We start from the raw sequence: 16091 nt of genomic DNA on the forward strand, positions 1-16091 counted from the left end.
AAACTTAAAAAGAATACTATCAACAGTAAAAAATATAAAAAATGATTTAATAAAAAAAATGCCATTTACAATAGCATCAAAAAGAATAAAATATTTAGCAATGTCAAATTATACAGCTGCAATGGAAAAGTTTGATGGTTCCTCAAAAAACTAAACACAGAATTATTACATGACTCAGAAATTCCACTCCTAGATATATATGCAAAGGACTAAAACGAGGTAGCTGAACAGGTACTTGTGTGCCAATTTTATTTTATTATTTTTAAAAAAAATGTTATTGATTTTTAGAGAGAAAAGCGGGGGGGGGGGGGGGGGATGTGAAACACATCAATGTGAAAGAAACATTGATTGGTTGCCTCCTGTATGCACCCCTACTGGAAACTGACAGGCAGGTCCTAAAATTAGGTATGTGCCCTGACTGGGAATCAAATTCATCACCTGGTGCACAACGAAGTGAAGATGCTCAACCCACTGAGAGCCCTGCCTGGTCTTGTGTTCCAATTTTAATTACAGTATTATTTACAATAGCCAAAATTTAAAAACAATCCAAGTGTTTATCAACTGATAAATGGATAAAATAAAATGTGATATATACATATAAGCAATGTATTCAGATAGAAAAGGGAATAAAGTTCTGATTCATGCTACAATCTGGATGAACCTGGAAAAACTTATGCAAAGTGAAATAATCCAGACACAAAAGGACAAAAATGGGATAAATCCACTTATGTAAATTACCTAAAATAGGCAAATCCATAGAGACAGAAAATACTGTGGAGGGTACTGGGGGCCGGATGAGGAAAAGTGAGGGATTACTGCTCCACGGCTACAAAGGGGCAATGAACACACTTTGGAAACAGATTATGGGGATGTTTACATAACAGTGTAATTGGTGCCACCTAATTGTACACTTAACATGGTTAAAATGGCAGATTTTATGTTACATATTTTTTACTACAATTTAAAAATGCAATATATAAAAAATATTGAATTATACACTTCAAATAGGTGAATTGTATTGGTTGTAAATTATATTTCAATTAAACTTTCAAAATAAATAAATAATACAGTATTTGAAAAATCAATTGCATCTATACAGTAGTAATGAGCAAACAAAAATAAATTAAGAAAACTATTCCAGCCCGGCTGGCATGGCTCAGCAGTTGAATATTGACCTAGGATCCAGATCGAGGTTCGGTTCTAGATCAGGGCACGTGCCCGAGTTGCAGGCTCGATCCCCAGCAGGGAGGCATGCAGGGGGCAGCCCATCAATGACTCATCATTGATGTTTCTCTCTCCCCCCCCTTCCTCTCTCTCTGAAATCAATAAAAATATATTAAAAAAAGAAAACGATTCCATTTACACTAGCATCAAAATAATAAAAGTTAGGGCCCTGGCCGGGTTGCTCAGTTGGTTAGAGCATCATCCCCGATACACCAAGGTTGTAGGTTCCATCACCAGTCAGGGCACATACAGAATCAACCAATGAAGCATAAATAAGCGGAACACCAAATCCATGCTTTTCTCTCTCTTTTTCTCACTCTCACCATTCCCCCACTCTCTAAAGGTCAATAAAAAAAAAAGTTAGGAATGAGTTTAACAAAAAACTTTTATTCTGAATAATACAGAACACTCTTGAAATTAAATTAGTACTAAATTAATAGAAAGACAAGCTATGATCATGACCAGAAACTATAAAAATGAGGTGGCAAAATTTCCCAAATTTATCTATAGACTCAACATACGTTCAAAATTTCCGAGGACTGTTTTGCAGAAATTGACAGGAAATTAGCCTGGAAATCTAAGGATCCCAGAACAGCTAGAACAATCTTTTAAAAAAGTAACAAAATGCCTGGCTGACATGGCTCAGCGGTTGCGTATCCACCTAGGATCCAGGAGATCGTGGTTCAAATCCCAGTCTGGGCACATGCCCAGGTTGTGGGCTCGATCCCCAGTGGGGGGCGTGCAGGAGGCAGCTGATGACTCTCTCTCATCATTGATGTTTCTATCTCTCCCCCTCTTCCTTCCTCTCTCTGAAATCAATAAAATATATTAAAAAAATAAATACAGTAACAAAATGGAGAACTCATACTTCCCAATTTCACAACTTACTTAAAAGTTTCAGTAGATAAGACAGTGTGTGGTAGTGGCTCAAGCCTAGACATAGATCATTGGAATAGAATTGAAAATCCAGAAATAAGCTTTCACATATACAACTAACACATCTTCAACAAGTTGACGAAATAATTCAATGTTGAAAAAATAGCCTTTTCAATATATGGTCATAGAAAAAAATCTTAACAGAGACCTTACAGTTTAACAAAAATTACCTCACAACGATGACCCATTTTATAAAACACAAAACTATAAAAAGCCTATAATGGAACACAGGAGAAAATCTAGGTGATCTTGGGTTTGGTGATGAGTCATTAGATGTAACTCAAAAGCACAATCCATAAAAGAAAAAAATAGATGTTGTAATTTATTACAATTTGCTGTGGAAAAGGCACTATTAAGTACAGACTGCAAGAAAATATTTGCAAAGCACGTATCTGAAGGACTGATACCCAAAAATACACAAAGAACTCTCTTAAAACTCAATCAGAAAACAAATAGGATAATTAAAATGTGGGCAAGTATCGGAACAGATACATCAAAAGCAGTATAAAAATGGCAAATGAACATATAAAATGCTAACACTATGTATCATTAGGGAACTACAAATGAAATCAGTGAGGGCCACTACACGCCTGTGAGAATGGACAAACTGCAAACCACTGACAACTCGAAATGCTGGTGAGGCTGTGGAGCAACAGCAACTCTCACTTGCTGCTGGAGGGAATGTAAAATCGTGCGGTCACTTTAGAAGACAGTTCCTTTTAACCTTATGATCCAGAATCACACTCCCAGGTTTTTACCCGACTGATCTGAGAATTTATTTCCACACAAGAACCTGCATGCAAATGTTTATAACAGCTTTATTCATAATAGTCCATAACTTGAAGCAATATGTCCTTTAATAGGGACATGAATAAACAAAGGGCTGCATGTTCTCACAGAATACCACTCAGCAGTGAAAAACAACTTGTAATACAACAAATGTTTGAATCTCAAATTATGTTGAGCATAAAAGTCAGACACAAGTAAGTATGGACGGTAAGATTCCATTCACATGAAGTTCAACACCAGCCGAATCTATGACGACACAGGTCAGCGTTTGCCCTTCTGGGGGCCAGCGGTGTACTGACTACAAAGGGGCACTCTTTCTGGAGTTATGGTAACGTCATGTGTCTTTACGCAGATGTTAGCTGTTAGCTGTATTTGTCAAAATGCATAAAACTATGTATTACATAACTGTAATATTATACAATAAAATTGTTTTTTTTAAAAAATGTTAAGATACTGGTTATTTTGGAGGGATATAGGGGTTGTGATTGGGGTGAAGCAGTTGTGGGGATTCTGAGGGGACTCATGTTGGCTGCGAGAATATACCTGACAAAAAGGACAGCTGTGGTTAATTGGGCTCAAATTCCTAACCAGAGTCTAGCAGCCATTGTTTGCAAAGGTCCCTCACTCGCTGCATTGCAGTGAAAAGCCACGACGGGCTGCCGAGCCTCCTGCTGTGCTCCTGCCGAGTCGCCCCTCGTGAGCAAGCTCCTAGGATACACGTTGACCAACAGAAGCTGGTCTTTCCTGCCCATCGGAGCTGCGCAGCTGTGTCCTCACTTGCACCTTCCAGGATCCATGAGAGCAGCTCCCCTCCTGCCCACCAGGACAGTGCTGTTGGGATCAATCAAGCTGCGGGGATTTGGAGGCCTCATTCGCATAGCAGTGGACCCTTCAGGGCGGGAAGGGCTCTCTGTTCCTACAGCCAGCGTCACCTGGGCCTCGACAGCGCACTTCCCGGCTCGAGACGCAGAGCTGCGGCTGTACCACCAGGAGAGTGGAGCTGTCCTGGAGCCCAGCTGGGACACCAGCGGTGTCCCCGTGGTGCCTCCTCGCCCGCCCGCCGCCTCCCCGAGGGGAGCGACAGCCCTGCTGGTAGACGCTGTGCTGCTCCACAGGTCAGCGATTTTCACCCAACAGGCTCGTCTCAGCACACGCAAAGCGGCGCTCCTCTTAACACTGAATTGGCAGCAGTGACTTTCCATTGACACTAGCAAAGGTCTACTTCTTATCTTGGGCAGTAATTTCAGAGTTTCTCTTTTAAGAATTTATGAAGCTATGTTTGTTTGACATGAAGTTTTGTGTATCTGTGCCGTGACAAAGTACCGAAAATACCTTTCAAAGGTGTCCATTTCATCACAGATTGGGTTGGACTATATAACCTCTAAATTTTTAACCCAAAATTGTGTCTACATTACTATGATAAAAATCACTGAAAATGAAAATACTATAAAGCATTTTAAAAAATGATCTTTTTAAATTTCTAAAAGGTTTAAAAAAATATGATTTTCTAAACCAAGCAGATGGATTAACACTTTTCCAGGTTTATGTTTCTTTGATTTTCACTGTAAAGAACAAATGCCAAGCCCAAGTCTTATCTCAAATATATTTCCAATTCTTTATAATCTTTAAGAATATGAATGATAGTTTTCTGGACCAACTGCCAACTTAGTATCTGGACTTCTTAGCACTACCTGCTGGTCATAAATCCCTGGAAAGCACAACATGAAACCACCAATTATAAAGTTGTAGTTGGCTGCCACCATGTAGGCTGAAGATGTGTTACTTTTGAACATCAACAAAAGATAAATATGCAAATAATACAAAGCAGAATCACAGAGCTGAAGGAAGAAGTAGATGTAAAAAAGAAACAACTGAAATCTGGAAGGTGTTTGAGGGGACATCATGCTTGCAGACGACAGCTGCTTAATGATACCCAATCAGGTTGCTGGTGCTCCCATTAGCCACTCTCAAGAAGAAACAGAAGAAAGCGACACCTTAGAATCCAGAGTGGAATCAATTCAGCAGATGTTAGCAGATTTGAAAGTTCAATTACACGCAAAATTTGGGAACATAAAGCTTGGAGCTGATGCAAGTACTTTAAAAAATTGTTTAACAAACGCAACTATTGTTTAAATGGTAATTTCCCTTCTCCAAAGGATATGGAAGGCAAAACTTTTCTTTTGTAAAAAGATTTTCTTTTATTTAATGGAAACTTGCCTATTTTCACGTCTGATTTTATATTTTTAAAAGACAAGTCATTATGCAAAATACACAGATGAATAATCAAGTGTAGGGGTTTTAAGTCATCTTATCAGTTAAGAAAAAAAAATTGTATGCAAGCATATGTCCACGCAAACAACAGAAATGTGCAAGACAGTTATATCTGTAATAACCAAAACTGCTCACCAGAATGCCTTTTTCCTGGTGAACTGATAAACTTGTAGAACATCCATAAAATGTAATGCTTGTTGATCAGCAATAAAAATAAGCCAATTTTAGTAAGTAATGTCACCTCAATAAATCTAATGGGAGGAAAAAAAAAGCAATGCCTGGCCTGTGTGGCTCAGCAGCTGAGCATCGACCTAGGATCCAGGAAAGCCTGGTTTGATTCCCAGTCAGGGCACATGTCTTGGTTTCAAGCTCGATCCCCAGAAGGGGGTGTGCAGGAGGCAGCAGATCAATCTCTCCCTCATCACTGATGTTTTTCTCTCCCCCTCTCCTTTCCTCCTCTCTCTGAAATCAATATATAGATATATTAAAAAGCAATAAACTATTGAAACAAACAACATGAATATAACTCAACATAAATTTCCATTATGCTGGGTAAAAAAGCCCAGACTCCTTGCCTTAAAAAATAATATATTGGATGATACCATTCATACATTCCAGAAAATGCAAACCGGAGTGACAGAAAGCCAATTACCTGAAGATGGGGAGGCAGGTAAGGGCAATAGACAGAAATCAGAGGTACAAGGAAACTAACTTATGGGTGTGGTGTGTGTACTATCTTGATTTTGGCACTTTCATGGGTGTACACATGTCAAATCTTATCAAACTGTATATTTCAGAATGTTTATCGTATACCTATTAGTTTTCAATAAAACTGGTTTTAATAATGTTGTGCACGTAGGCAAGATTCATCCCCGTAGGCCTCTCCCAACTTCTGATTGTACTGCCCCCAAAAGGCAAAGGAGAACTGAAAACACGATTATTTTAACTTGCACTGACAAGCTTCCTTTGACCAGGGCTACCTAAGTTTTGGTTAAATGAAAGTGATGATACTTTTAGAGAGAATGGGTCTATAATGCAGGATCCCAAGTAACTGAATTCTGTCCATCTAGCCAGCACACCACATGAAATCACGGGGGCAATCTGCACAGAACTGAAGCAAAGGAACAAACACTCCACTAGCAGTCACATTAGACCAGTTCTGGTAAAACAATCAGTAGTGTCTGTTACAGTTGTCTCCACACTCAATGTGACAGCTGTAGTGAAACAGCTTGTCTGCCCCAAGGCCTTCCTTAGCCAAGGCTATGCAGCCTGTGTCCTAACCAGAGGCAGGCAAACGCCTGCTCTGCCGCTCTCCTCCAGTCCTAAACCAGAGGAGAGCTCACCATTCCAATTCGAGGAAGGTTGTCTCAGGTGAGCCACTCTAAATAGCACCAGAGCACTGGTCCCAAAGACTTGGTCAGAATTGGCATAGAGGGTCTCAAGTCTGTTCAGGTCTGGCCAGGCAAAGAGAAGTGGGCCAGCCCCAAGTTAGCACTGGAAGTACATGTCTAGCCAGCCAACATCCAGCTAGAAGGGAGACATGGCTACTTGTGCGCAAAGGCAGCAAGCCTGGGATGCGTCCCCTCCAGCAAGTTAAGAGGAAGAAAGAGTGACTTGTGAAGAAAACCCACTCCTGGGAGCTCCACCCCATGACTGCAGCCTTGGTTGTCCTAAACCCTGGCCCATGTGTATCTGCAATGGGGTACAAGAGTCTTGTTTTTAAGCTAACTAAGAGCTGCTGTGACATCTTCCAAATACCAGGGTAAGTGAAACTCTTTATGTGGAACAGCAAAATCTTAACAAAGTAGACTTTCTACAGTGTGTTAGAAACTCCGTGGGTCAGCACTCAGGTGACGTTCAGCACAGCACTGATGAACTATAAAATGATGCAGACTCCACATGTACAAAACCTCTGAGTCCTTTATTAACATCTGGAGGTGTGTGGAACATACAGTCAACAGCATCACACTGGCTACAGAAGTACAGATAACCAGGGAAGTACTTCAGAACAAGGACCTCAGAGCAACTCATGGTGTTGCCTGCTCTGAGCCTCCACATAAACCCAACTCTGACACACGCAGGACAGACAATATAATAGTTTCACTTTGAAATGGTTCTTAAAAATGACAATAATTGATAGTTCAAACCCTTTAGAGTGTAGACGTGCCAGCTCCCCAGGCGCCAGGGCACTGCTGAAAACGTCCAGACAGAGTAAGAATTGCCTGGGAGAGAGGAGAGGTGTGGCTTTCCGTGTAGATAAGTAACAGATGGTCCAAGTGGATACTTTCAGTCCAGGCTCAGTATGGGTCCCACAGGAATCCATCAGATAAATAGTTTATAAACTGGAAAGCTAAAAAATGCCAGCCATCATTTGTGTCATTGACGCCAACGGTCAACCTGGATGCGCCAGGAGTCACTTAGGACACAGTAAATTTAAGAGGGATATGCTAAAAGAAAAATGGAAGTCCCTGTGTCAGATCAGCTCTGAGCCCTTCATGACACTGGGTGCCATGGGTCCCTCTGCCTTCACATGTGGATTAAGGAACGCTTCCTTTATTTCAACATTCCACTTTGAAAATAACCAAAACCCTCCCCCCTCTACCCCCACCATCACTCTTCATAAATTCTATTTCCAAAGTCCTGATTCTTCTGGATCTAGACCTTTTCCTTTCGCTTCAATTTTGATACCTTCTTGACAGTCCCATTCTTATTCAGAAGCTTCAGGACACGATCTTTATGATCTAAAACCTTAAGCATGGAGTCTCTGGCCTCACTGATCTGATCCATCACAAGTTTACACCTCTGCATATTCCCCTGCAACAAAAGATAGGTCATTGTCAGTCAGTAATCCTGTGGATGCATGCTCAAGTAAACAGGCTCCACGAAAGATATGAGGGGCCCAGGGAGAGGGAAGGAAGACTGCACAGTAAACAACTCGGTAGAGTGATGATCAGAAAGGAAAGGGCTCATTCAAACCTGTATTAGTTCATTTATTCGGTGTAGATCATCATCAGTTGCTGCTTTCTTCTTTGGGATAATCCCTTCCTGTAGGTTGGTGAGTCTTTCATAAACATCGTGTTCTAGATTCGTCTGCAACACACAAGGTGGGAGGGGGCATCGTGACCACAGAAATACTTTTTCTTTGGGTCAACTTCAGGCAAATAAACCCAGCTTTAATCATATTTCTAAACTAGTATGAGAGCTACTTGGGTGATGAAATCCTTTCTCTCAATGACTAAAGTGACCAATAACAATTTACAATAAACCTGCTGTAATTCAGACTCCATCTTCAAAGGTAACTTAAATACTGCCCTGAATTCAATTCCTCTGGACAACAAGCCTACAGGTTTCCCAGAAATGTGCTTCTCTGTTAAGTGCAGAACTAGTCACAACACTACTGTTTCTTATACACTTAAAACAATGTTCTTCAGATCACAGCTACTACAAAGACGGAAAAACTTCATGAGGTTGTTGTTTTCACGGCATGCCTTCCCTTGCTGGTGAAGGGAAGATTCCTGCCCTAGGGTTCTGGAAATGGTTGAAAACGTCACGCTCACCGACACTGGGCAGATGAGATCAGAGCAGTTTACTAGGCACATACTCTCAGCCCAGGGGAAGCGGACACTGCTCACCACACAGGGCCACCGGGGCACGGGGGCTGTGCTCTGGGACCCAGCGAGGGAGCAGGAGGCAGGCTCTGTGGCATCAAGAGGGAGAGGGACTCCACGGTTCCCACGGGAGGATGTGACTGGCTTATTTGAATAATATTGCGAGCTGGCAGAGAACTGAAGCCCCATCTTCAGTGAGAAGTGGGAACTGTGCCTGGTCCCCGTGATAAAGAGCAGAGTGGGGAGGAGAGGCTTACAATGAGGCCGCTTGAGGTTCCCTGTTTCACAGGTCAAGGCAACACATAATAATGACACTTCACTGTAGGTCTCACAGCATAGGTGTTCAATACATTCTGGTTCTGCATACCAGAACTAAGATATATTTAGATCATAATTATATCTATGAAACAGGTACAGTAATTAGAACACATAAAAATTCTACCATGACCCACGTTAATTGGAAATGCTTCAAAATTACTCAAAAGAAAATGCTCTATGAATTCAGACACCTCCAGCATCTGCTCCTCTCCTCAGTAGAACTGCTAGAATTCCACCTACCAGCTGTAGCAACTGGGCAGCACAGAGGTGGACTTTCCAGCCTTGGGCACGACAGGACACTCCTTTCTGATTAGCTATTTCCTGAAGCATAGCTTTCTTCTCCTCTGGAACCATAAAAAAAATAAAAAGTATACTTCAATTTTTAGAAAGCTAAAATCCTTAAGTGTTTAAGCCACTCAAGTGCTACTATTTTATCAATAATTTCTTTACTTAATATCTTTGAATAAATCCTTTGCATTTAAGCCATTAGGAAGAGAGGTCACAAATGAATAAAAGCTCTTTCTGTCCACCCCATAAGAATGCTTTAAAGACATACTCTGCTGATCTAGTGAGTTCAAAAGACAGCAAGTTATTATTCTAATCTCTTGAAATAGGGAAGGTAGTCTTCAGTGGGTGGAAGCCTTGCTCATGTGATGTTTGCAAACACTAGGAGAGTTGGGCTTGAAGTCTTAGAAGCTCCTTAGTGTTACCTAGATGTTGGAGAGATCACAGGAATCCAGTTTGCGTTAACACTTAAATTTGGGTAGAAAAGTCTAGTTATCAGAATTGTGTAGTAAGATATAAATGAAATGTATCATTTGCGCTGGAGAGAGAAAAACTAGGATTGTGGGGTGCTTGTTAAAGGTGAGTTAAGCTATACCTGGGAAGTTTTAATTACTGTGTAACTGGGATTTAAAATATATTTACATATTACATAGATAATTAAATTTATTTTTTAAAAATTTGAAACTTTATTTAAAAATTTAATCTTAAAAAAACACCACACCCCAATCTCTGTATTTGTGAAAACCCAACACTGGGCACAACACCAACACTGAGCTCTAATGTACGTGATAAAATCTGGCGGCAATGCTGTGGTGGGGCAGCTGATAATGCGGAGGCAGGGGGTGATGGGAAATTCCTGTACCTCTGCTCAATTTTGTGTGAACCTGAAACTGCTCTAAAAAGATCATCAATCAAAAAAAATTCCCACAGCCCAATCTCTGTATCAGCATAAATATGATTAAACAATTTTTAAGCTTTTTGAGATAATTGTAGATTCACATGCAGTTGTACGGAATTATAATAGAGAGATGCTATGTAGTGTTTACCCAGTTTTATCCCAGTAGTAGCATCTTGCAAAACTACAAGACAGTATTAAAACCACGACACTGATACAGTACACTGACCCTACTGATACCTCATTTTAGATGTACTTGTGGATTTCATTGTAAGCATTTAAAGAAACTTTTCAGTTTGAAATAAAGGTTCACAGGAAGTTTCAAAGACAGTATAGAGACAGAAATGATAAGGGACTTTTATCTAGGACACATGAAGAATTCTTACATGACAAACCAATTGAAAAGGGCAAAAACATCCAGACATCTCTCCAAAAGATACGTAAATGGCCAATAAATACATGAAGATGTTCAACATCGTTAGGCATTAGGGAAATGCAAAGCAAAGCCACAGAGGTGCCCTGGCCAGGTGGCTTAGTTGGTTGGAGCGTTATCCTGTACACCAAAAAGTTCGATTCCTGGTCAGGGCACATACTCAGGGTGTGGGTTTGAGCCCCAGTCAGGGTGCATATGGGACGTAACCGATAGATGTTTCTCACATCAATGTTTCTCTCTCTCTCTCTCTCTCTCTCTCTCTCTCTAACAGAAACATATCCTCAGGTGTGGATTAAACAAGAACAACATAAAAACTCCACTCAGGTGCCATCTCCCACCCACCAGCAGGCTGTAATGAAAGGTCAGTAAGTTACGGTAAGGATGTGGAGAAGCCATAGCCTCATACTGAGATGACGAAAAAGTAAACTGTATTAGGTTTGGAGAACAGTCTAACGGTTACCAGAATGCCAAATACAGAGTTATCAAATGACCTGGAAATTCCATTACTAGGTATACATCCAAGAGAAGTAAAAAGATACCCACACAAAAATTTGTACAAATGTTCATAGCATCATCTTCATAATAATCAAAAAGTGAAAACAGCCCAAATGCCCATCAAATGATGAATGGATAAAATGTGGTAGATCCATAAACTAGAATATTATTTGGTAAGAAAAAGGAATGAAGTCCTGATGTGTTAGGGAATCTAGAGAGACAGAAAGTAGATCAGAGGTTGCCTAGGACTGAGGGGTAGAGAGAAGCAAAGATGGCAGGACTGGGGATGACGGCGAAGGGGTGTGGAGCCTCTTATTGGAGCCATGAAAATGTTTTAAAACTAACTGTAGTGACGGATGCACAACTCTGTGAATATACTAAAAATCACTAAATTGTACATTTTAATATGTGAATTGTATCTAAATAAAGCTACTTAAACCACATGATCAAGACTCAGAGCTCGTGCACCAGCACAAAGATCTCACTCAAGCCACACCACCATGGTCATACCCCCTGCCCCACCTCTAATTCCTAGCATTATCGGTATAATTTTGTCATTTTGAGAATGTAATATAGATGGGAATCACATGATATGTGTCCCTTTAAAATGGGCTTTTTCCACTAAGCATAAGCATAACGCCCTTGAGGTGTACCCAAGGTGCTGCGTGATCACCAGTTTCTCCCTTTTCATTCCTGCGTAATAGTCACCACCACCAGTTTGTTTAACCATCTGCCCATTGACGGTCATCTGCCTTGTTTCCAGTTTTTGGCTATTACAAAAACAGTTGCTATGAACATCTGTGTACAGATTTTTGTGTGGACTTAGGCTTTCATTCTTCTGGGATAAATGCAACTGTTGGGTCATATGATAAGTGTATATTTCATTTTTATGAAACTGCTAAATTATTTTCCAGAGTAGCTCATCAATGTATGCGTATGCTCTGCTAATCTGCTCACAGTGAGACTGGTGAAAAATTTTAAAATAACCATTTAAACCTCTGGAAAAGGTCCTAGGGGCAAACAGCAAATCAACCAAACGGTGGTAAGAACAGCAAGCCTGCAGTATCTGAGCAGACCGTTCCCCCTCTCCTCTTCCCCAGCCTATGAGGCGAGGTTCCATTCTAGAGCTGCAAGCTGCACGTGCTCCCTCGCACCAGGCAGCGGGCTTTCTCCCCAGGGGAGCAGGGCACCAACACTTCTCGTCCTGCTCCCTGCTCCGTTGCTGAGGTTAAGTCACAGCTGAGTACAACTGAGATGTGGGGCTTGCCCACTTGTGGAATGGAGACAGTACCTTGGGCAAGATGTGCTGAGAGCACTGGGTGCCAGGAGCCCTTCTCCCAGCTTGGGAAGTGGTGGTTTCGTGCTAGGAAAGGAAAGGCAAGCCAAGAGGGTCTCAAGCTGCTCACTCCTCTCCCCTCCACAGAGGACTCACCTCCTAGAAAGCAGGGTGTTACTAAAAGAGAAGGTCCCCAGTGTCCCCATCTCCATAGCCCTAAGCTCAGATATTCTGCCTGAGGGGGGAGAAACAGTTCATAAAACAAGGAGCTTCTAATTTCTTCCCAAAGGAAATGACTCCATTTGTAAAGGGAGCACCTTTATGTTTGAACATAAAGGTGATCCCAAGAACAGGGGGAGGTTGTAGTGAAAGGCAACTGAGAGAAGAGTTGCAGATCTAATGAAGATACAGCCTAGACTGTGGGCTAATTTGCAGGACAGAACAAAGAATGATAGTTAGGAGAAGCCCTCCTTAGGGCAGCACAAACAGCCAACACTGATTTTAGACACTTCTGACAAGGAGCTACAATTGCAATGGACTAGTTTGCAGAGGAATTTATGTTGTGTCACAGGACAAATTCCAGTACGTCCTGTGTTCCAGTACAGCAGGGGTGGGGAATGTCCGGCCAAATCATTTGGTTTGGCCCTGCTAAGGCAACTGCACTCGGGACTCCAAATTCAATAAATTCAATTAAATGTTTGACCAAATAAAGCAGGCTAATTTTTAAGTTGATAATTTTGTATGGCCTGCGAATGATGTTATATCCAAATGGCCCTTGGCAGAAAAAAGGTTCCCCATCCGTGTAGTAGAGCAAATGGCAAGCAATTAAGTGGGGTTTATCAGCTAGGTGTAATAAGGTAAAGAGCAGGAAAGAGCTCTAGCAGGGCTGCCTCCCCAGGATGACTGGGGCACCCCCAGCGCTGCGCCTCTCAGAGAAGCAACGGCAGAGGCCTGACTCTGTGTGGTGGTGGGTGGAGGCAGTTTGGCTTCATTAAAATGACCTAGCCAGTCACTAAACAAATAAAGGTGCCAATGACAGTAACTACCTCTGGTGGGGATGCGGTACCCAGGGGTGCTACTTTATATTATCTAAAATGACCACCTTTCCACAACAAATTATGAGTTATGCTAAAGAAATAGGAAACTATGACCCATACAAAGGGGGGGGGGGCGGGGCGGCAGGCAACAGAAAATGCTTGTGAGAAAGATCAACGTCAGACTTCCCAGAAAAAGGTCTCAAAGTAGCGAGTACAACACAGTCACAGAATGAAAGGAAACCGTGAGTGAAGGAAGGCATGACAACCACGTCACGTAAGAGAGAATGTCAAAGAGAAAGAAATTTAAACAAACAAACAAAGAACCAAGTGTACTTTTCTGGAGCTGAAAAGTACAATAAATGAAAATTTAAAAATCCACTAGAGGGGATCTGAACTGGTACAAAAGAGAATTAGTAAAGTTTAAGACAGGTCCATAGAGGTTATACCAATTGGAGAACAGAGAGAAAAGAGAAAAGTGAAAAGAACAGGGCCTCGGAGAAACAGAGACCACTGACTGCACAGCGCACGTGTGAGGAGGGTACAGAAGGGAGAGAGAGGAGGGAGGTCACTGCTCCAAGGAAAACACGGCCGAAAACTCACTGGGAAAAACAAGCAAAACCCCTACAATCCGGGATGCTCAAGGAACGCCAAAAGCATGGCCAATGCAAAGATACCCATCACAGTAAAAACATTAAAAGTCAAAATTGAAAAAAATCTTCAAAGTAGCAACAGAAAAATGAGGTACCACTCACAAGACAACCCCAATAAAATCATCAGCTGAGTTTGCAGGAGAAACAGAGGCCAGAAGGCGGCATATCCCAAATGTTCAAAGGATGTGTGAGATCTAGATTCTTCTTATCTCACCAGCATTTAGCACTCTCAGGATTTTTATTTCAGCTGTTCTGATAGGTGTGTAGTGACATCTCAATTTAAATTTCTCTAATGGCTAGAGAACACTTTAAAAAAAAAAAGTTTGTTTTCTGTTCCAGCACCCAATCAGGCTACCACACTGCACTTACTTGTATGTCTCCCTAGACTCCTCTTGGCTTGACGGTTTCTCAACCTTTCCTTGCTCCACGTGACCTTAACAGTGCTGATGAGTACTGGCCAACTACTCTGTGGGATGCCCTTCTATTTGAATTTGTCCAATGTTTTTCTTAGGGTTAGACTCTGGTTATGGGTTGAGAGGAGACACAGGGGGAAAGAAGTACCACCGTCTCCACAGCCTATAAAGAGTACATAGCATTAACTTGATTCATCAGTGTTGATATGAACTTTGATCACCTAAGGTGGTATTTGCCAGGTTTCTCCACTGTGAAGTTACCCTTACCCCACCCTCCTTCACACAGTACAGTGTGAAAAAGCCTCTGTGCAGCCCACACTTAGGGACCCTGAACACCTCATGTGCTGGTCATCTGTGTGTTCTCTTTGGGGAAATGCATCTGCAGGTGTCCTTCCTTTATGAAGTATGAGGTTTGCTAATATTTCCTCCCAGTTTAAGACTTGTCTTTTCAGCTTCCTAACAGGGTCTTTCACAGGTAAAAAGTTTTTATGAAGCCCAAATTTTTCATTTTTTTAATACATAGTGTTTTCAGTGTCATGTCTAGGAACTGTTCACCATGCCCTAGGTTCAGAAGAATTTCTACCAGGTATTCTTCTAAAAGTTTTACAGTTTTACATTTCAAATTTAAATCCATTTTGAGTTAATTTTCATATAATGTGTGATGATTAGGTTGAGGTTGTATGTTTTTGTTTTAAACTTACAGATGTCTAGCACCGTTGGTTAAGAAAGACTCTCCTTCCTCCACTGAACTGCTTTTGCACTTTGGTAAAAAGTCAGTTGAGCACATTTGTATGGATTCACTCCTGCGCTTTCTATTCTGTCCTATCAATCATCTGCGTGTCTATCCCCGCAAATACCACTGTGGTGATCGCCGTAGCTAAATCACAAGTTTCTCTCTTATTTTTCAAGATTATTTTAGCTATTCTAGCTCCTATGCCTTTTAATATAAAGTTTAAAGTATGCTTTACTATGTCTAAAAAAGCCTTTTTGTGACTTTGGTGGGAACTGTATTAAACTTACTGATCAATCTAGCGAGAACTGACATCTTTATAGTGTTTTCTAATGTATGTCTCTTCAAAGTTCTCGTAAGTTCATTACAAGTATCTAAAATTACAATTGATTTTTGTGTGTTGATATTGTATCCTGTGACTTTGCTAAACTGATTTACTAGTTGCAGTTTTTTCAAAGAATCCTTTGAGATTTTCTACGTCGACAATAATACCATCTGCAAATAGGGATAGTTTTATTTCCCTTTCCACCTGTGTAGCCTTTTCTCTTTTTCTTGCCTTAAAAGTGTGGCTAGAACTTCCAGTTCTATCTAAGTGGTGAGAAAGAGCAGCTTTGTCCTTTTACTAATCTCACAGGTGGAAAACACTCAAATCTTTAATCATTAAGTATGCTGCTAGCTGTAGGCTTTTTTGTAGACTTTTTATCAAGTTAAAGTCCTTTATCTTTTCCTAT

At 41.1% G+C, this 16091-nt stretch overlaps 1 protein-coding gene across 12 annotated transcripts in view; it reads right to left on the reverse strand.

The window, feature by feature from the left end:
* Window positions 1–7122: 7122 nt before the first annotated feature.
* The window catches only part of SAP130 (Sin3A associated protein 130), a 58975-nt gene continuing 50006 nt past the window's right edge, over window positions 7123–16091 (reverse strand). For all 12 annotated transcript variants that reach the window (XM_081142044.1, XM_081142046.1, XM_081142040.1 and 9 more), the window contains exons 19-21: window positions 9387–9490; window positions 8197–8310; window positions 7123–8034 (exon numbers count right to left, since the gene is read on the reverse strand). In XM_081142044.1, coding sequence (XP_080998170.1) covers window positions 7876–8034; window positions 8197–8310; window positions 9387–9490 — 377 coding nt within the window. In that variant the 3' untranslated portion in view covers window positions 7123–7875. The remainder of the gene's footprint in view (window positions 8035–8196; window positions 8311–9386; window positions 9491–16091) is intronic.

This window comes from Miniopterus schreibersii, assembly GCF_964146895.1.
Source record: "Miniopterus schreibersii genome assembly, chromosome: 7".
NCBI classification, from domain to species: domain Eukaryota; kingdom Metazoa; phylum Chordata; class Mammalia; order Chiroptera; family Miniopteridae; genus Miniopterus; species Miniopterus schreibersii.